Consider the following 21,433-nt stretch of genomic DNA (forward strand, 5'->3'; position numbering starts at 1 on the left):
CAATCACTGAATAAAGCCAAGAGGTTTTTAAAAATTTGCTCGGTTGAATTTTGTTTTTAACACAACAGAAAATTCAGCCTGAAGTTCTGAGTCCGGGAGCACACTGATGTTTAAAGGTCAGGAAGTTCAAGAGAATCCAGCAGAGAAAGGAGCAATCAGTGACAAATGTGGAAAAGGAAGAGAGAGCCAAAATCTCAATGAGTAAAATAGAATATTTTAAGAGAAGTGAAGGGACTTCTGTGTCATTTGGGACTGATGGATTGAGTCATTTGAGATCTGAGAATTACTCATTAGATTTGGCAATGTGGTAGTGATTAGTGATCTTCAGCGATTTTGTAAAATATCTACATAGGTGTAGTCGTGAGACCAAAGTCTATTTGCAGTATCTAAAATGCAAAAAAATTTCAAGGTCTGAGTTCAAATGGGAGCAGTGGATATGAAGAGCAGTGATCAAGTCTGACTTCTGTTTTAGAGGTAAAATCAGTTGGCTTTGCTGATGGATTAAATATGAGATAAGGAAAGAGAGAACCCATCCCAGGGACTGAGGCTTTAGGTGGTAGGTGGGGATGCCATTTACTAAGACGGGGAGACTGGGACAGGAGCAGGTTGAGGAGGGAGCAGGTTAGAAATCATGGTGAAAACAAGACTCCTGTTACATATTCCTGGAGAAATGCTGCAGGCAGTCGGGCACATGAGTCTCAGCTCCAATGTCAGGTGAGGATTAAAGATGCTAACTTCAGAGCCTTCAGCTTATACAAAGTACTTAAATCAATGATGCCAGATGGAATCATCTAGAGCGGTGGTTCTCAAACTGGGGCTGGGAGGCAAGGAGCTTTGCTCCCAGGGCAGATTGAATAATATCCAGACACGTTTTTGGTGGTCACAACTGGGTCAGGGGTGGCTACTGGCCACCCTGGTGGCATCTGGTGGCTAGAGACCAGAGATGCTTATAAGCATCCTGCAGTGCACAGGACAGGCCCCATAGCTGAGAATAATCCAGACAAAGTGTCAATAGTGCCAAGTTGTGAAACCCTGATGGAGAGAGAACAAAAAACCCAGAATCAAGCTCCTTAAGGTGCAGAGATGAGTCAGAGAAGCAAGCTGAGGGTATAGGTCCAGAATGGTAGGAAGAGAAACCACGTGACTAAGAGTGCAGTAGAGAAGTGAGAACCTAGAAATGCCAAGTGTATGTCCATGTTTTCTAATACTAGGAGTGTAGGATGCACAAAAACCCCCTACAAGAATTCATGCACCTTGCACATTTGTAAGTTGACATCTGAAATTTTTAATCATAAATGTTTCATTGCAGTTTATGTATATTTTATTAACTAGACATTGAAAATATTAAACATTAAAAAAATGAAACAGGAAAGGATTGACTTCATTGGAATACAATTTTCCTGCTACAATTTGATTTTTTAAAGGAAGAACAACCTAGTTTTCTGTTATTTTACTTACCAAACTACACTGGAATGAAACGACATCATTAAAATGCTTACTTGTGTTTTTCCCTATTATGTTTCTAAAAAAAATATAATTTAACTTAAATATAGAGGAATCAGTGTCACTAACCCAAATTGGTTGTTTTTCTGATTTTAGAGCTTCAACATCAACCCGAATACCCTCTTTCCAATGCTAACCTTCAACCTTAATAAGGAGAGGAAGCCCTAGTGGTGGAGCCCCAAGTTTACCCACTGAAGGATGTTACTTGAAACAAAACCAATAATTTCAAGTTTGGTATCAGCCCAAGTCATACGCTAATAAGATTTGGGAGGAAGTGAGAAGAGTATCATGGTATCAGACCCATTCTTGGGCATATCATTTATACTACAGAGTATAGATGGTGTTTGGATCTGAAAATGGACTTCCTTAAAATGATCTGCACATGTGGATTCTTTGAAGATTTTTCAGGTATCCTTGGGTACATGGTACCCTAATAGTGTACCCACAGGTATAGACAAATATTTTATAAGTTATGCTAGCTAGGAATGAGATGGGGAAAGAAATATAGAGGTGGCTATAGGAAGATGTAAAGTCAAAGGAAGTCTGTTTTATTTTGAGACAAAGGTCATTTATATGCTGATTGGAAGGATCCATTGGAAAGGAGACCTTGATGTTAACGCTGGGAGTGGAATCCTGGCAAAGGCTGGAGGGAATAAATCTCAAACATGGGAGGGAGTCCCCACTGGGTGAATTATAGCCAGTGGGCACATGCTCCCCTGGAATAGTCTCTCTCTGCTCTTCTCAATAAACCTGCTCTGTCTTCAGCTCACATTTTTCTTTTCTCTGTTTCTTGTACATTTCTCCAATTACCATATAAAGTCCAGGATGCCAGGGGCTTTTCCGTGTTGTTCACCACAAGTTTACAAACACTCAGGGCAATGTGTATCACATAGTAGGTACTTACTAAATATTTGTTGAGTGAATGTTTAAAAACAAATAAAAATGGATACAAATGCAAGTATAAATGTGATTTAAAGGTGATAAGAAAAGGGAATTCCTGCATAAGTGGCTTTTATTTCCCACCGCCCCCCTCCCCAAGTGTGACACTAGGGCATGAGCTGAGAGTGAAAGGACATTGTTCAGAAAAGGAGAGTCTGGGGGTTGTTGAGGCAAGTCTTGAAGGTGTGAAATTAGTCATCATTAGAGGCAAAGCAAACCCACTGGAGAGACAAGGGAGTTTGAAGTCAGTGTTGAGTATCCATGGAGGTTTGTGGGCAAGGGTTTTAAAGTACAACAGGTAGGCTCAGTCATATGATTGATTCCTGGGTTTCTGGTATATGCAGCTGGCATTGGTAGAGCCATTTTTAAAGAAGCAAAATGAAGGAGGATAAGCAAGCCTTCCAGAAAAGATAATAAATCAAGTTTTGAGCATTCTGAGTTTGGAGGCTCAGGTGAAATGAGGGTATAGGTGTATAGGACATCAGAGTGAAATAGCACAAGTAAGTGGTCGGTTACATGAGTCTGGTGGGGAGGAAAGAAACAGATGGTGGTGATACAATGGGAGAAGTGTTCTATCGTAAATGGGAACTGAAGCCAAGGGCACAGTTGATATCACTACAGGAGAGGGTAGCATGGAAGACGAAGGTTGGTTAACTGAACCCCGAGAAACACTGACAGGAAAAAGTAATGTACACTTGTCAGATATGACAATGTCTACACAGATTATTGGGGCTCCTCAGGGCCAGATCCTGGGGCTTGAGCTTCATTCATTCTCCCCACTGGCATAGCGCTGGCCACGCAAAAGGTAATTCTAAAACTCACTCTGATTTGATTTCTCTGCCCTTTTCAATTACCAGAATCCTTTCATAGGATGCAAACCACCCTGAGATGTAACCACCACTTCAAGCGAGAATCTCAAATGCAGACATGTATACAATCAATAATACTTAAATGAATTTGCTTTGACAGATGCAAATAGATATGCAAATAGAATGCAAATGGATGCTGAACTGGCTTCTACCAAAGGAAAGAGAGGGTCAACTGTCCTTTCAGTGGGCAAAATTCATTTGCATGTCCATAAGCAAGATTATTTGCATCCATATCAATCATGTACGATCTATAGAATTTCAAAGTAGCTCAGAGACTAGAAAGGCACAGAATATCCCATAGGATCAGTTAGCCCAGAAGGGTACATGAGACAACACCTGTTTTCCCTTTGAAGACACTATGATCTTTTAGGTTCATTTCAAAGTCTTTCATGATTTTCCCTGTAATACTTAAGAAAAGGTTATCCCATTCCTATTAGTTTGAAAAAAACCTGGTAAAATGTCAGTCTGTTATAAAATACACATGGAAGAATGTTCTGGCACTATCATACCTGATTTGGGGTACTAATTGATTAGAGAGATGAAGCAGAATTTGGGAGGCCCTCGGATTAATCTGTTTTCTAGTTGGAATGAAAAAATTTTTAAAAGATTTTATTTATTTATTCATGAGAGACACAGGCAGAGAGAGAAGCAGGCTTCCTGTGGGGAGCCCGATGCTGGACTCCATCCCGGGACTCCAGGACCACACCCTGGGCAGAAGGCAGATGCTCCACCACTGAGCGAGCCAGGCATCCCAAAGGTTTTATTTATTTATTTATTTATTTATTCATTCATTCATTCATTCATTCATTCATGAGACACACAGAGAGAGGCAGAGACATAGGCAGACGGAGAAGCAGGCTCCCTGTGGGGGAGCCTGATGCGGGACTCGATCCCAGGACCCTGGGATCATGCCCTGAGCCAAAGGCAAATGCTCAACCACTGAGCCACCCAGGTGCCCCAGAATGGGAAACATTTAAGAATCAAACCAAATGACCTCAAATCCACTCTGGAATGAAACAGGGTATAGCTAAAATACAGAAGATGTTGAAATGGCCCTGTTGGCTCATTGTGAGCTTTCCCAGTCACATGGAGGCCTCCCCCTGATGTCTGTCTCCATGCTCCGCCCACCCTGCACCTGCTTTCCTGGCAATGAAGACCACCAGACTATATGCTCAGCCTTTAGTTCAAAATGGAAACCCTCTGTTCCCACAGTAGTGAACAAGGACGACTCTGGTTGCTGGTAGAAGAGTTGGCTGCTTTAGTCCAACAGTTCAGGAGAGGCTCAGAAGAACATAAGGATGATATTGGAGAAAATGCCCGTACAAATTTCCCGAGCACAATATTTCTCTTTGCAATTTTTGAGTGTTCTGTAGCAAACCTACCAAAAATGTGAAAACTATAAATAGAGAAGAGTGGGAAGGAGAAATGAGGACCTGTCACAGTGCCAGTGAAAAGAGGGAACTGAGAATTTTCCAGAGAAAGTCAAAGAGGGTTAATATTTACTTAGAAAGGAAGTAGTGGGCATAAGCTTTAGGGTGAAATGAAGGCAAGAAAGACAAATTAGGGAATATAGAAAGAGACTTGAAGATAAAACATGTCAACTTAAAGTTTCATCCCTCTTAAGGAAAGTACAGATCAGAGAAGAGAGGAGAAATTAGGGTATACTGACCACCAATTATGTCTGGCATTGATAAGAAGCTTCATATCTACCTTCAAATGGAATCTTCCAGCTCCTGTTTCCTGGATTCCAGCTCCTATTTCCTATGAAATAGGTGTTATCACCAAAGACGATAGTCAAACATTTAACACTAGACAAATATTTAACAGCGAGACAAGTAACCAATCTAAAGGTGGCCAGAGGACCCCTGCTCAGCCATGTGTTACCTTTCTAATGTCTGGATCCTAAAGCCCTGCTAGGGATCTTGGAAGGGGTCAGGGCAGCAGGGGGACACATAGCAGGCTCTGGCCAGAGTATAGCCCCTAACTTTGTGTGGCTGAAATGGTGTGTACCAACTGAATATCAGAGTGGAAATTGGGGGCAGTGTCTTCTAGGCAGGTTTCACTTTACTGTCTTTCCTTCCTCCTCTCCAGGGTGTTATTTTTTTTGGGGGGGGTTACAGTATACTTTATTGATGGTACATGACAAGGTAGGACTCCACAAGCCCCTCCCCTTCCTCGGGGTCTGGGATGTAAATTGGAGGTCAGGAAATTCTCAGTGTGTTGGGGGATTAAGTTGAGGCAGGGACTCCCCAGCAGCTGAGGGCCTCTCTTCCTCTTGTTCTTGCTGGGGCTGGTGGTCCAGGAGGCTCTTACTCCTTGGAGGCCATGTGGACCATGAGGTCCACCACCCGGTTGCTGTAGCCGAATTCATTGTCATACCAGGAAATGAGCTTGACAAAGTGGTCATTGAGGGCAATGCCAGCCCTGGCATGGAAGGTGGAAGAGTGGGTGTCACTACTGAAGTCACAGGAGACCTCAGTGTTGCCCAGGATGCCCTTGAGGGCGCCCTCTGATGCCTGCTTCACTACCTTCTTGATGTCGTCATATTTGGCAGCTTTCTCCAGGCAGCAGGTCAGATCCACAACTGACACGTTGGGGGTGGGGACACGGAAGGCCATGCCAGTGAGCTTCCCGTTCAGCACAGGGATGACCTTGCCCACAGCCTTGGCGGCTCCAGTGGAAGCAGGGATGATGTTCTGGGCAGCCCCTCAGCCGTCACGCCACAGCTTCCCAGAGGGGCTGTCCATGGTCTTCTGGGTGGCAGTGATGGCATGGACGGTGGTCATGAGGCCCTCCACGATGCCGAAGTGGTCATGGATGACTTTGGCTAGAGGAGCCAAGCAGTTGGTGGTGCAGGAGGCATTGCTGACAATCTTGAGGGAGTTGTCATACTTCTCGTGGTTCACGCCCATCACAAACATGAGGGCATCAGCAGAAGGAGCAGAGATGATGACCCTCTTGGCCCCGCCCTTCAAGTGAGTCCCAGCCTTCTCCATGGAGGTGAAGACCCCAGTGGACTCCACAACATACTCAGCACCAGCATCACCCCATTTGATGTTGGCGGGATCTCGCTCCTGGAAGATGGAGATGGGCTTCCTGTTGATGACAAGTTTCCCGTTCTCAGCCTTGACCATGCTGTGGAATTTGCCGTGGGTAGAGTCATACTGGAACATGTACACCATGTAGTTGAGATCAATGAAGGGGTCATTGATGGCGACAATATCCACTTTGCCAGAGTTAAAAGCAGCCCTGGTGACCAGGCACCCAATACGGCCAAATCCGTTGACTCCGACCTTCGCCATCGTATCTTGGGGACGCGGCTGGCCCTGCACCAGAAGATGGGGCTGTCTGTCGGATGGGGAGGAGCAGAGTGCCTCTCCAGGATGTTCTATTAGCATATGGGACCTTTCCTGTTGCTCTTGGCTTTGGTTAAGGGCACCACTGCCGGAGCCTGGGGCTCAGAGGCAGCAGCCCACTGTGGGGGGTCTTGGTTGTTCCCTACTGACTCTTAGAAGAGCAGGCAGCAGGAATCTTCATTCTTCATTGGCCCCTAATCCCTCAACATCCCCAAGATTAGCACACCAGGCTGCACCAGTTTAGGCTCATGTCTTGACGAAAGGCCTAGCGATAATTTCAGAAGGGAATTACAATGAAGGTAAGAAACAGTTCAACTCCAGACCTCTAGGGCAGGCAGGGCTTCCCGGACAGCTTTGTTTGGTCTGCCCAGCATCCTCGCCTCCTCTCCGGGTGCTTTGGATGAGTGTGGGCTTTGCAGTTTGCGCTGCCTGGGTTTGCACTTGTCACTTATTAACCGCGTGGCCTTGGGCTAAAAGTCATGCCTCTCAGAGCCAGTCTGAGGGTTTATTGATTTTTTTAGGTGGCTTTGTGGGTTTGTAAGGAAATCTCTTTTCTTCTTCATCTTTTCTCCTTCTCTTCCTTATACTCCTTCTTCTTCCCCTCCTCCTCTTCCTCTTCTTCTTTGATGTGTAAACCAAGGTATTTGGGGAGCAGAGAATGATGTGGTGTTTGGGATTTTTTACTTTGAAATGTATTCCAGATGCCCCACCCCCCCCAAACTATATAGGGTGGCGCTGCAGGGGACATGGTAGGAGGAGGGCACGTGAAACAGAGGATTGGTGAAGCAGAGCGATGAGTACACACATGGAAGAGCAGGGATCCTTACATACTCTCGTGTATGTTTGAAAAAATTTCATAATAAGAGCAAACAAAGACCAAATAATGAGGCTTTCGATCCTATACCCAAACCAACATGACAGGGACATAGAGTGCACTTTTCATAATTGCTCCCCTGGCAATTTATTCTGATTTTCCAGCTAAGATCCCAGCTCTCCTCTCATCTACCATATTCTCTGGGTATCGGCTGGTAATATTTTCTTCAACGAGCCTTGCCAGGCCCACTGCTAGGGGATATATTGTTTCGGATTCTATATGGACATTTCTTTAAAAAGTGAGCACTTTCCCGTTTGGAGTGACTCGAATACAAGACTCTAGTTATAAGGTCTTGTCTTCCTCTGCTCCATCCCTCTGTAAGGACTACTAAGGGCTGATGCTACCTCCAGGGGAACACAGCACCGGGAGCAGCAGCCCGGGGCTGCAGGAAGCGAAGCGTGCAGGGGGCTTCGTGGGTTGAGATGTCAGAGTCGAAGGAGAAAAAAGAGAAATGAATCATCATTCGACCACGGCATTCACACGAAAGGGGAGGGCAGCGGGCCCGAGAGCAATGGAAGAAGAAAGAACATCTCAAAGATAAATTTGGGATGGACGGGGGAGGGGGGGAGGGGGAGCGCCAGGGGGGGGCGGCGCTCGCTCCCAGGCGGGCCTCAGACACGCACGTGCGCGTCCCCGGCCCCGATTCGGAACAGCCGTGGGCTGCGCGTGGGCGGGTGGCGAGGCGCTCGGGGAAGGGCCCTTGACTTGGCACCCGAGGCCGCCCAGCGGGCCGCCGCCGTCCCCGCAGCCCCTGGAGCTGAGCCGGGGAGCAGAGGCTGCGCCCGCCGGGGTGCCGGGGCTCAGGGCCGGCCAGCTCCCAGGGGCCCGGCGGCCCAGGCGGCCCAGGCGGCCCAGGCGGCCCAGGCGGCGGCGAGGGCCAGCGTCCCGCCACGGCTCTGCTTCCCGCGGGACAGAGTGGGGAGGAGACAGGGGAACAGCCCCGCGGGACGATTTTCCAGTGGAAACGGTGGGGCCGGGGGGGCGCCCCTGAGCATCCCCTGAGCATCCCCTGAGCGTCCCCTGCCGTCCCCTCCCCGGCTCCCCTCGGGCCCCGCGGGCTCCTGGGCGGCCCGGCCGGACGGCGCGCGAGGCCGTAGTGCCGCCCTCCGCCTCGCGGTGGCAGCACCACGCGCCGGCTCAGCGGCGGCGGCCGGCGCGCCCCTCTTGGCCGCGGCGGAGGCGGGGGCGGGCCCGCGGCGTCCCCGCTCATTGGCCGCGGCGCGGGCGCCGCCATGTTGGCGGAAGCGGCGCCTGCCGGGCCGTAGAAGCTGGCGGTGGCCGCGGCCGCCGCGGCAGCGAGCGCAACCTCCCGCGTCTTCTCCTAGCTCGACGGTCTGCGCTGAGAGGCGGCGGCCGGCGGGATGGACAGAAGTAGGATGAACCTGCCCAAGGGGCCGGACACGCTCTGCTTCGACAAGGACGAGTTCATGAAGGTGCGCGCCGGGGCGCGGCTCCCCGGGCCGGGCCGGGCCGGGCCGTGGGTGACCTGCCCTCGCTGGCCCCCCGGGCCTCCCTCGGGCTTCTCCCGAGCGCTCCCTGGGCGCACCCGCCCGGACCGGCCCTCGGCGGGGACCTCGCTGCGCTTCGCAGTGAGTCTCTTGGCCTCAGGTTTGTAGGCGCAGCCCGGAGCAGGCGCTTGTGTGAGATCGTGCACATGCAGCGAAAAGGCCTGAAAGTTCAGGGCCAGTGGTTTTGAGCTGAACGTAAAAGTCCCCGCTGGGGCCCGGCTGCGTTAGGGTGCAGGGCGGCGCGGCGCGGCGCGGTCGGACCGCCGGCCCCTGGCCCGCCAGCCTGCCAGTGCCTTGCGCGCAGAAGCTCAGCCAGCCTACCTACCCGGGCATCGGGTCGGGTGAGAAGGGCACGTAGTCAAAAGTTTTTGCCTGACTTTTCGTCTCGAGGCCCTGAAGTGAGAGCTTTAAACGGCCGCGGCCCTTACTGATCGATTCTGTTGCAGTGCTCCGAAGCAAACCGAGCCCCTCTTCTGACGTTGCCCTGCTTCCCTTCGTTAAGGGGAACTCGAAGCTGGTCTGCCGATAATCGTAGCACATAAATTTGCAGAATGGAAATACAAACTGAGAACACTTTACTGACAATAAAGGTTCATCAGGCACAGTCTTGAAAATGCCCAAGATTTGAATCAGAGCTAGGAGGAACTCTGGTTTACTTATTATGTGTATTCTTCTGGGTCTTAAACTATCAAGAAAAAAATCTATGTTTAACGATTGGGATTTTTTTAAAGATTTTATTTATTCACGAGACACACACACACACACAGAGAGAGAGAGAGAGAGAGAAGCAGGCTCCATGCAGGGAGCCCGACATGGGACTCGATCCTGGAGACCCAGGGTGGAAGGGAGGCTCCAAGCCGCTGAGCTACCCAGGGATCCCAACGATTGGGATTTTTGACACCACTTAGTAGCTAGTCTCGTGTGAGAAAGTTAAAAGCTCGGCTCTATAGGCACCTAAAAGTTTTGAAAGGAGTTTAAATTTCTTATTTTTTGACGGCTTCGTCATAATACGTTTTTTTTTTCTTTTTCTTTTTTTGAGCCAACCAACTAGTCCCTTTTTGGTATTTGCATTCAGATGACATCTCCCAGACTCCGGCTTTAAGAAGTGTTTATATCTGGATCCTCTGCAGTGTGGCCGTGTCATTTTTAACATGTAGGACTGTCTGGACCGAGGAGTGCTGGACCCTTGTTCTTACACAGGGGTGTTTCCAGTAAGCCACTGTAATGACAGGTGTAACTTGAGTGGGATGTTTGCAAGAGGGCAGAGCGTGACTTCACTGATCCAGAAACCCTTTGTTAACTAAAGGTACATGACAGGGAGAGGTCACTGGAAGAAGAAGAGGCACACACACAGACCTGAATCTCAGCACAGAAATCTCTGGCTTGTCCGTCTTTCGATTTCTTCAGCTTGCTTGGAGCCTGACGCCGGCATTCCCTCAGCCTTACTAGCCCCGCCATCTCTCTCACTCTGAGCTGACGGAATGCCTTTGGCCAAAGCAGCTTCAGAAAATAGAAATCTCAAAATAGAAGTTCTAAAGCAGGACTTAGAGGTAGGGAGAGAGCAGACCCAGAACCTGGCTCGAATGCCAGCAACTCCCTGTTCTTTCATGGCTCTTAAGCTTTTGAATGTGCCAGATAATTTGTGGTGCTAATGAACGTGACCTCTTCATGTGATGAAGGAAAGTACGTAGAACAGCTGTGCTGTGTAAAACGTTGTTGATTGTCTAGGTGAGGCCCAGAGATAAAGGTCATTTGCAATTTGTGTTTCCTTCAGAGAGACATTTTATAACTTGCAGTTCCATGGCAGAAGCGATGAGTGGAGAGCTTGCGGTTGGGGTTATACATCTACATATATGTCTCATTTAACACGTTTTGTAACTGGAGAGGTTTTGTGCCTGAGGGAAAGTTAGAGAATATGTTTTCACTGGGAGAGTTGAGATTACTTAAATCCAGTCGTTGCTGAGAAATGTGTCGTTAGTCCGCCCCATGTGATGTGGACCTGGTAGGGCAATGGTAGTTGCTCATTTAGTAAACAGGCGTTCATTGATCACCTACTGGGTGCCAGCCAGCGATCCAGACATGATGGCACAAAGATAGATGAGATACAGTTTTGGTTCTTGAGCTGGTACTAGGAAGAACGTTTGTGCCCAGAATCTCCCCTTAGTCCACAGTGGCTGGAGCCTGGAAGAGTGCCCAGGAATGAGACGGGGGAGGTAGAAAAGTAGATGGGCTGGGGCTGCCAGTTGTACCTTGGAGACTGCAGTGACGGATTTGTGTTGATGTTGATTCATTGTGGATGTACAGTCAGGTTTAAAGCAGGAAGTTGCATGGTCGTATCTGTTGCTCTGGAGCTGACTGTTGGCAGGAGACTACTTAAAAAGTTATTTCGGTGGTTTTTATGAGATCTAATGAGAAATACAGAGGAGAGGAAAGGTATGTGAAAGACGTAGGTGATCACAATGCAGGAGTGGCAGGTGGGGAGAGTCCCCTGGTGCAGAGGTGGTGGCAACATTATACTTTGTCAGCTTAAAAATACAAAAATCCTTAGGATTGACAGCCAACTATAGGTGAATAGCACATAAGGTATTGGTAGTGACTTGGTAGGGGAGAGAAAGTGGCATAATAGAGAGAGAAATTAGACCCATTTACATGGCTGTTGACATCATAGCCTTTCCCTTAAATCTCAACCTGTGACTCATCTCCAGTTTTACAGAAAAAATAGCAGACATCAAATGGGAGCTCCTGGGCAGCCCCGGTGGCGCAGCGGTTTGGTGCCACCTGCAGCCCGGGGTGTGATCCTGGACCCGGGCTCGAGTCCCTTGGCCTCCCTGCATGGAGCCTGCTTCTCCCTCTGCCTCTGCCTCTCTCTCTCTGTGTGTCTATGAATAAATAAATAAAATCTTAAAAAAAAAAGGGAGTTCCTTCATCTTGCCAATCACAGTCCCATTCTTGTATTTGTACCCTTCTCCTTCTGCTCCTTGCCTGTTATGTGAAGGGGCTCTCCTCCCTCCTCAGGCTAAGTTTTCACCCTTGCTTGGCAGCCATGCCGTCTTGCCTTCCCTGGACCCTGTTAGGATCCTCTCTCCTGCGCTTCTTTTATCAGCTTGCACACATGCTCCTATTTTAGGCTCTTCCACTGGACCCTCCCACCTCTAGGTATTGCCCTGTCACTCTTGCTCATCACAGCCAGGGCTCAAGGGTTGTCTTTACTTTCTCCCCTTTCACTTTTTTTTTCACCTTTCACTTTTAAGGCTCCATTGTTCCTCTAAATAAAGTTCTTACCAAGTTAGCCAGGTGTAAATCAATTCAGCAGACCTTTTTTTGTCTCCTTACTGGACCTGGCACCAAACCAAATGTCCTGCACTGCTTTCTTTATTTTTTTTATTTTTTAAGATTTTATTTATTTATTCATTGAGAGACACAGAGAGAGGGCAGAGAGAGAGGCTCAAACGCTGAGCCACCCAGGGATCCCCCTGCACTGCTTTCTGATTTTTGTCATACCTCTCTGGTCTGTCTTTTGTGCATAATCATACTTCTCCTAGTAGCCAATAAATGGCTGGTTATGGGCTCAGTCACACGTCCTCTCCTTTCCCTGGATGACCCTTCATGCAGCTTCACCTATAGGCAGCTGAGGCAGATTCCTGTCTCTGGCCCAAATGCCTCCTGAGCACCAATCTTATATACCGAACTTGCTGATTTGGATATGTTTGTGGTCCCCCAAACTCATCATGTTGAAAACTGAATTTGTGAGCTCCTCCTCCCCTAGAAACCAGCTTTCTTATCCTATTGCCTATATCAGTAAATGCTCCAACAACCATCTAGTTGGGAGTTGGAAAACTCAGGAGTCAACTCCTTTCTCACCTTTCCAAAATCTAGTCTGTTACCAAGTCCTGTGGATTTCACTTCCTACATACCTCTCATATCCATCTACTTCTCTCTATCTCTTTTTGTACCTTCACAGTGCTCTCTCACCATCGTGTCATAGAGGCTTCTGACCCAGTCTCCTTGCACCTGTCCTTGTCTTTTTCTGGTCCGTGGTCTGCACTGTAGGAAGTGTGTCTAGGGTGTCTCTGTTCTGAAGGAATATGCATTCTAACTGGCAACATGGAAAAGGGAAAAATGACCAGCTGCCTAGATCTCTTTTTGCTGGTTGAGTAGCTGTGACCCAGAGATGTGGGTCCACTTTCAGCTCTGCTGTCTGCTTGTGTGTGGCTTGGGGCAAATCACTCGCCTCTGGGCTTCAGTTTCCTCATTAGTATAATGAGGCAGTGCTTATCTACATGATCTTTGCAGTCTCTTCCAGCTCTTGACATTTTATGCTCCTGTGAAAAAAAAAGACAGTGGTCGGTTTTTCTGGTTTGCAGGTAAGGAGACTGGGGTGTCATGACTTCCCCTAAAGTCACACAGCCAGTTGGGGCAAATCACAGGCCTGATGTCCTGACCCCCATGCATCGGTCCTGGGAAATCATGCTGTAACATGTTCCTTTCTAGAGGCTACAGGTGGGAACTTTGGGAAGTGGGGTAATAAGAATATTAAGAATAGCCCAAAAGCTGGTACAAAGTCTGTATGCCACAGCGCCTGCATTTTATCAGTAGGGTCACTTCTTTCTTTCTTTACTTATTTATTTTTAAAGATTTTGTTTATTTATTTGAGATAGAGAGCAAGAGAGAGATTGAGCACGAGGAGGGGGGAAGGGGCAGAGGCAGAGGGAGAGCAGACTCCTCCATTGAGCAGGAAGCCCAATGTGGGCTCAATTCCAGGACCCTGAGATCATGACCTGAACTGAAAGCAGACGCTTAACCACTGAGCCAGCCAGGTGCCCAGGCTGCCTTTTACTTTAGAAGAAATTCCAATAGGGCTGGTGATTTGGACTCTTGGCCGGTAGCTTAGGTATAATAGACAGGATCAGAGAAAAACTGAGCTGTTTGAGTTGGACTTTGTTGATGGCATCAAGAGATAGCAGCTGACAGAGAAGGAAGAGGGAAAAATTACAAATCACAGACAGCAGCATGCAGGCAGGTCAGCCACTGTTACCCAGTGGCCCCTCCTGCCCCCCCTGCTTGTAGGAGCACCCTTTGTGTCACTGGAGCTGAGTGCTTACCTTGTAGGTTCTGAGCTTGATGACAAGATTCCATTCTCTTCCACATCAGTTTGAGATGGACATCATCATCATAAAATTTGAATAAGCCAAATATGGAATATAGGCTATATCTCATTTTATAGAGAAATTTTCTTATGTGAAATACTTTCCTGGGTGGTAGAGATGTAATATCAAACAAAGTTTATTTAATTGGCACTTGGTAAGAAGAGGTTCTGGCAAAAAGATGTGTTTTTTATTGTCCTTGCTTTTGATTTTTTTTTTTTTTTACGTAAGGAATCATCTGACTTATAAAAAGATGCAACAAAATTTAAAGTGATACAGAATAGTAGTTTCAAAACAACATCAAAAAGTGAGTGTATTTAACCATACTCCACTCAGAGCAAATCGGGGAAGGATAATTCATGCGACAGAGTATTGCTATATGAACTGGCAACAGAAAAAGTTGTTAAAGGAAGGTTGAGGAGCTTTATCTTTTAAGAATTAGAACCGAGGGGCTCTGTAATCATCTGGCATCTGCTCAGTATTGTACCTCTGGTTAGAAGTGTACATGCTGGGAACTCCAGGGATCTTCTGGATCCTGTGTTTAAGGTCAGCTGATGCCTAATGGCTCTCTGTACTAAGCAGTCATCTGCATAGGACCCCTTGTGTGTGCATGGTAATCAGTCGAATCTTGGATCCTTGGCAATCCTTAGGGCCTCTCAATACTTTTACCCCAGTTTCTCAGTTTCAGCCATTACACAGTTATACAAATCCTGTGTATGACTTGGCATACAGGCAGCCCATCATTGACTGTTACCAGGTCAAGTCTGGTTTTAATGGGAAAGTTGATAAAGTCCGTGTAACCAGGATATGGCAAGGTGGCCCAGAGTGTGTTTATATTGGAAGAAGGAAGAAGGGTGTTGGGGGACTTTCTTTCCTTGAGTACACTGGGATCTTTTCTTTCTTTGTAGATTTTAATCTGTCCTATTTAAGCCTCTGATCTTGGAGCTAAACATTTGCTTCATGGTTACAGTCTTTCTACTTTTTTTGCTTCCCCATGTTCATGCCACACTCTTGTTTCTCTTTTCTAATTCACTTGTTGTAATGTTATAAAACTTATTAGTTGAATAAAATGTTGCACTTCTGGCCTACCGAGTTACTGATTATTAGTAATTTTTCTTTGTTCAAAATTTAAGAGAAAAGCATTATGTAAATACATCTTTTGGTTATTTAACTAGTCTTATAGCATTTAGCATCAAATTTCTTTAAATATTTAAACAAATTAATCACAAACTGGGATTTGGGCTTTTTCTTTTCCTTTTTTTTTTTTTTCTTTTTAAGATTTCATTTTTAAGTAATCTCTACACCCAGTGTGGGACTTGAACTCCTAACCCCGAGATCAAGAGCTGCACACTCCACCCACTGAACCAGCCAGGTGCCCCTTGGGTTTTTTTTTTTTTAAAGTTCCTCAGGTGATTCTAATATGCAGCCAGTCCTTAGAACTTTAACCAGATAATTGTACTAAACAACTCAAGAAAATAAGTTGGAAAAGTAAACTAAAACCCTGTATGGATTATGATTGGTGTTAAATTGAGGGGAAAGGAGAGAAAAAGAGAAGAAATCAACTGGAACAGAGGTACTCAAATATTTGTTGGATGAATAAATTTACAGAATATAGGTTTTCTTTGCCTTTTTGTAAATATGTCAAACAGGTGTGTGTGTGTGTGTGTGTGTGTGTGTATATAAAACAAAGAAGTTAGATATAAAATTGATTAAAATGTTAGAAGTTCCTTAGAATTTAAGTGTTACTATTTCGTGATACTTTAAAGATAATCTGTAGATGGGTGGAAAGAACTCGTTAGTGTATATTTTTAGTTTCTGAAGCTTGAATAATTTAATCACCAAATAAAAATTTAAATCTTTTTTTTTTTTTAAAGATTCTATTTATTTATGAGAGACAGAGAGAATGAGGCAGAGACACAGGCAGAGGGAGAAACGGGCTCCATGCAGGGAGTCCGACGTGGGACTCGACTCCGGGTCCCCAGGATCACATCCTGGGCTGAAGGCAGCACTAAACTGCTGAGCCACACGGGCTGCCCTGAATAAAGATTTAGAATGAGTTTGAGAGACACAATTTGAGTTTTGAGAGACTGTGTCACCTGCCTGTCCCCTACCTGGGTGGGAGATTTGAGGGCAGGGACGGGAGGGAAGAGCTCCAGGGACATTTTTATGCAACTGCTGTTCCTTAAGCAGGGGCACTCTTCCCATGGCTAGCTCCTTTGTGTCATTTGGATCTCAACTCAGATGTCATTGTTCTATAAGTGTCTTTCTTGGTCATCCACATTAAAGTACAAACCCTTTGTCACTCATCTTTACAGTGTCCTGTTTTCTTTTTAGCTTTGCTCACTCTCCATTAATATGTTTGTTTTCATGTTTATTTTTTCATTTCTGCATTAGCATATATGCTCCTTAAGAGCAGAGGCCTTGTATTTCTTTACCATGGCTGTGTCCCCAGGTCTTAGAGCAGAGCCTAAATTACATGGTACATATTTAATATTTGTGGGATATTACAGGGGCATTTCTTCATCTCTGTTGTCCATTGGTTTTCAAGAATGGTTGGAAATACATACACACAAGCTCACACTGACTTCTTATGTCTTTCAACCTATTTAGTGTGTAGGCTTAACTATTTGGTTTTTTGTCTCAATGAAATGGAATGTGTTTTAGGGTAGAGATCATAAATTTCATGTGCTCTCTTAGTACCTCTCAAATACAGAATGATGGTGTCAGGGGGGATTCTGGTTCTGTGTGGAGATGGCAGGTGGTGATTTTATAATTCCTTGTATTTGGGTGGGGGGAGTGTTTTACTTCTTGGCAGCTTAGAGAATTTTGGTTTTTCCAAAGTTCTGTGTAATTTTTATAGTGGTAAGAATACTAGTATTTGAGTCTTTGGCAAGTTTTAAATGATTAATTCCCAAATTATTTTGTGTTATTCTTTGCCATCCCTGAATGTAGCTGGTTATTAAAGTAGGTAAACTTTAACTGAAGTCCATCATTTACATTAGGGTTCTCTCTTCTGTCTATAGTTCTGTGGATTTTGACAAATGTATAATGTTATTTATCTATCACAGTATCTTACAGCAGTTTCACTGCCTTGAAAATCCCTGTACGTCACCTGTTCATTTCTTCTCTGTCTGCACCTTCCACCCTCACTCCTGCAACCCCAGATCTTTTTACAGTGTAAGTTTTACCTTTTTGGAGGCATCTGACTCTTGAGCTGAGGGTCATGACTTCCAGGCCCCCATTGGGTATAGAGATGACATTAAAAATAAATAAATAAAAATAAAAATGCTGGTAGATTTTTGCCTTTTCCAGAATTCCATATAGTTGGAATCATATAGTATTTAGCTTTCCAGACTGGTCTTTCACTTAGCAATATTCTTTTAAGGTTCTTCCAGGTCTTGTGGCTTAGTAATTCATTTTTAAAAATTCCTGAATAATATATTATTGTGTAGATGTGGCACAATGTATCTAGTCACCTACAGAAGAAAACTTGGATTGCTTCCAAGTCTTGGTACTTAGGAATAAAGCTGCTATAAACATCTGTGTGGGGGATTCCCTGGGTGGCTCAGCGTTTGGCGCCTGCCTTTGGCCCAGGGCACGATCCTGGAGCCCCGGTTCAGGTCCTGCGTCGGGCTCCCTGCATGGAGCCTGCTTCTCCCTCCTCCTGTGTCTCTGCCTCTCTCTCTCTCTCTCTCTTATGAATAAATAAATAAATCTTTAAAAAAAATCTGCAAGATTTTTATATGGACATAAGTTTTGAACTCTTTTTGGTAAATAACAGGGAGTACAGTTACTGGATCTTATGATGAGAGTGTATTTAGCTCTGTGAGAAACTGCCAAACTGTCTTACAAAATGTCTACAGTTTTGCATTCTGACCAACAATGAATGAAGAGCTCCTGTTGCTCCACATCCTTGCTAGCATTTGAGGTGGTCGGTGTTTTGGATTTTTGACATTCTAATAATATTTAATAGTACCTTGTTTAAATTTGCATTTCCCTAATGACATACAGTGTTAAGCATCTTTTTAGATCTTTTCTCATTTTTATTTTTATTTTTATTTATTTATTCTTTAAAAGATTTTATTTATTCATGAGAGACATACAGAGAGAGAGGCAGAGACACAGGCAGACGGCAAAGCAGGCTCAATGCAGGGAGCCCGATGTGGGACTCGATTCTGGGACTCGGGGATCACACCCGAGCCAAAGGCAGATGCTCAACTGCTGAGCCACCCAGGCATCCCCAAAAGCTGCACCTTTTCTCATTTTTAAATAAGGTTGTTTGACGTCTTATTGTTATTAAGACATCTTTATATCTTTTGGTCTTATTTTTTTTTTAAGATTTTATTTATTTATTTATTCATGAGAGAGAGAGAGAGAGAGAGAGAGAGAGGGGCAGAGACACAGACAGAGGGAGAAGTAGGCTCCATGCAGGGAGCTTGATGTGGGACTCGATTCCAGGTCTCCAGGATCAGGCCTTGGGCTGAAGGCAGCACTAAACCGGTGAGCCAACTGGGCTGGGCTGCCTATATCTTTTGGTTTTAAATCCTTTACCATGGATGTGTTTTTGCAGATAGCTCCTCAATTCTGTGACTTGTCTTTTCATTCTCTTAACAATGTCTTTTGCAGAAAAGAAGTTAATTTTAAGAAAGTCTATCTCATCAGTTTTTTTCTTTTATAGATCATGCTTTTAGTTTTGTATCTGGAAAGTCATTGCCAAATCCAAGGGCCCCTACATTTTCTAGAAATTTTGCATTTTACATTTAGGTCTTTGAGCCATTTTAACTTAATTTTTTGTGGAAGATGTAAAAAACTTATGTCTTTATTCCTTTTTTTTTTTTTTTGCATGTCAATGTCCCATTATTCAGTACCATTTGTTGAAGACTCTCCTTTATCCATTGAAAAGCCTTTGTATATTTGTGTGGATCTATTTCTGGGCTCTCTCTTCCATTGACTTATTTGTCTCTTTTTTTTTTTAAATTTTTTTTTTATTATTTGTCTCTTTTGCCAGCACTATTCTGTCTTAATCACTATAGCTTTAATAGTAAGTCTTGAGATTGGTGATGGCAATCCTCAATTTCCTTTTTCTTTTTCCTTTCAATATTGTGTTGGCTATTCTAGGACTCTTGCTTTTCCATACAAACTTTAGAATCGGGGCAGCCCCGGTGGCTCAGCAGTTTGGCGCTGCCTGCAGCCCAGGGTGTGATCCTGGAGTCCCGAGATTGAGTCCTGCGTCAGACTCCCTGCATGGAGCCTGCTTCTCCCTCTGCCTGTGTTTCTGCTTCCCTCTTTCTCCTCTCTGTGTATTCTCATGAATGGGTAAATAAAATCTTAAAAAAAAAAAACCTTCAGAATCAATTTGGCATTTATTCTTTCATTCATTCATTCATTCATTCATTCATGAGAGACACAGAGAGAGAGAGAGCGAGGAAGGCAGAGACACAGGCAGAGGGAGAGGCAGGCTCCATGCTGGGAGCCCGACATGGGACTTGATCCCGGGTCTCCAGGATCAGGCCCTGGGCTGAAGGTGGCGCTAAACCGCTGAGCCACCTGGGCTGCCCTCAATTTGTTGATATCCACAAGATAACTTCCTGACATTTTGATTGGGATTGTATTGAATCTGTAGATAAATTTGGGAAGAACCAACCTCTTAACAGTATTGAGTCTCCCTATCCAAGATTATGGACTGTCTCTCCATTTTGGATCTTACATTCCTTGCTATATTTCATCAGAATTTTGTATTTTACCTCATATAGGTCTTTTGTGTATTTTGTTAGATTTGTACCTAAGTATTTAATTTTCTTTTTGGTCTGTTAATGTAAATGGGGTTGTACTTATAATTTCAAGTTCCACTTAAATGTTGCTGGTATATACAAAAGCAGTTAGCTTTAAATTTTTTTTTAATTCAATTTAGTTAGTATATAGTGTATTATCAGTTTCAGGGGTAGAATTTAGTGATTCATCAGTTGGATATAACAGCCAGTGCTCATTCCAACAAGTGCCCTCCTCAATACCCATCACCCAGTTACCCATCCCCACCCACCATTTGTTGTTTTGTTGCCCAGAATTATTCCTTTTTTTTTTTTTTTTTAAAGATTTTATTTCTCCACGAAAGGCAGAGACATAGGCAGAGGGAGAAGCAGGCTCCCTGCTGGGAGCCCAATGCAGGACTTGATCCCGGACTCTGGGATCAAGCCCTGAGTGGAAGACAGATGCTCAACTGCTAAGCCACTCAGGCGTTCCCAGAATTATTCTGTCTTGATGAATGTTCCATAAGAGCATGAGAGGAATGTGTATTCCACTATTACTGAATGAAGTTTGTCTATCAATGTCCATTGTATGTAAATTGATGGTGATATTGAGTGAACTATATCTTGACTGATTATATGGATCATATTCCCCTATTCTTAGACATGTCCATTACTGATGGAGAAGTTTTGAAGTCACCAGCTATAATAATGGATTTATTTATTTCCCCCTACAGTTCTGTTAGGTTTTGCCTCACCTTTGTTGATTAGGCATATATACAGTAAGGATTATTGTATTTTCTTAGTGAATTGATTTCTTTATCATTAGGTAATGCTCCTCTTTATGCCTGATAATTTTCCTTGCTCTGAAATCTGCTTTGTTTGGAAATCATATACCTACCTTAGTGTTCTTTTGATTAGTGTTACATTCAGTTTTTTAATGTATCTGAACATTTACTTGTTGATATTTGTTTCATTTTTCATTGAGACATAATTCTCTAAGCATAACATTTATCATTTTAAAGTGTATTCTTCGGTGGTTTTTAGTATATTTACTGTGTGGCGCATGTGTCACCATTGTCTAATTCCAGAACACTTCCATCACCTGAAAAAGAGACCTGTTAGTTCCAGTTTTCCTCCCTCTTATTCTCTGGCAATCACTAATCTACTTTCTGTTTTTATGAATTTGCCTACTCTGGAACATCTCATATAAATGAAATTATACAATATGTGACCTTTTGTGTCTGGCTTTCTTTAACCTTAGATTAGAATGTTTTCAGAGTTCACTCCTGTTGTGGCACGTAACAGTACTTTATTCCTTTTTATGACTGTATTAGAGGCTCTCCACATTTTAAGTCTTCATTCATCAGTTGATGGACATTGGGTTCTGTATACTTTTTGACTGTTATGAACAAATGCTGCTGTGAACATTCATGTACGGGTTGTGGTGTCAACATCTGTCATCAGTTCTATCAAGTATACACCTTGTTGTAGAA

General features: G+C 44.7%; 1 protein-coding gene and 2 pseudogenes across 2 annotated transcripts in view; 1 reads left to right on the forward strand and 2 right to left on the reverse strand.

Annotated features, from left to right (window-relative positions):
- Positions 1–5,580: 5,580 nt before the first annotated feature.
- LOC129499183 (glyceraldehyde-3-phosphate dehydrogenase-like) lies at positions 5,581–6,613 on the reverse strand (annotated as a pseudogene).
- Positions 6,614–8,786: 2,173 nt separating this feature from the next.
- The window catches only part of COG2 (component of oligomeric golgi complex 2), a 52,290-nt gene continuing 39,643 nt past the window's right edge, over positions 8,787–21,433 (forward strand). For both annotated transcript variants that reach the window (XR_008662309.1, XM_055308828.1), the window contains exon 1: positions 8,787–8,974. Coding sequence is in view for 1 of the 2 variants with exons in the window: in XM_055308828.1 (XP_055164803.1) it covers positions 8,903–8,974 (72 nt within the window). In the remaining variant the exon portion in view is untranslated. The remainder of the gene's footprint in view (positions 8,975–21,433) is intronic.
- On the reverse strand, positions 14,535–15,189 carry LOC129499168 (rRNA-processing protein FCF1 homolog; annotated as a pseudogene).

Source organism: Nyctereutes procyonoides, unplaced genomic scaffold (genome assembly GCF_905146905.1).
Source record: "Nyctereutes procyonoides isolate TBG_1078 unplaced genomic scaffold, NYPRO_anot_genome, whole genome shotgun sequence".
Taxonomy (NCBI): Eukaryota; Metazoa; Chordata; class Mammalia; order Carnivora; family Canidae; genus Nyctereutes; species Nyctereutes procyonoides.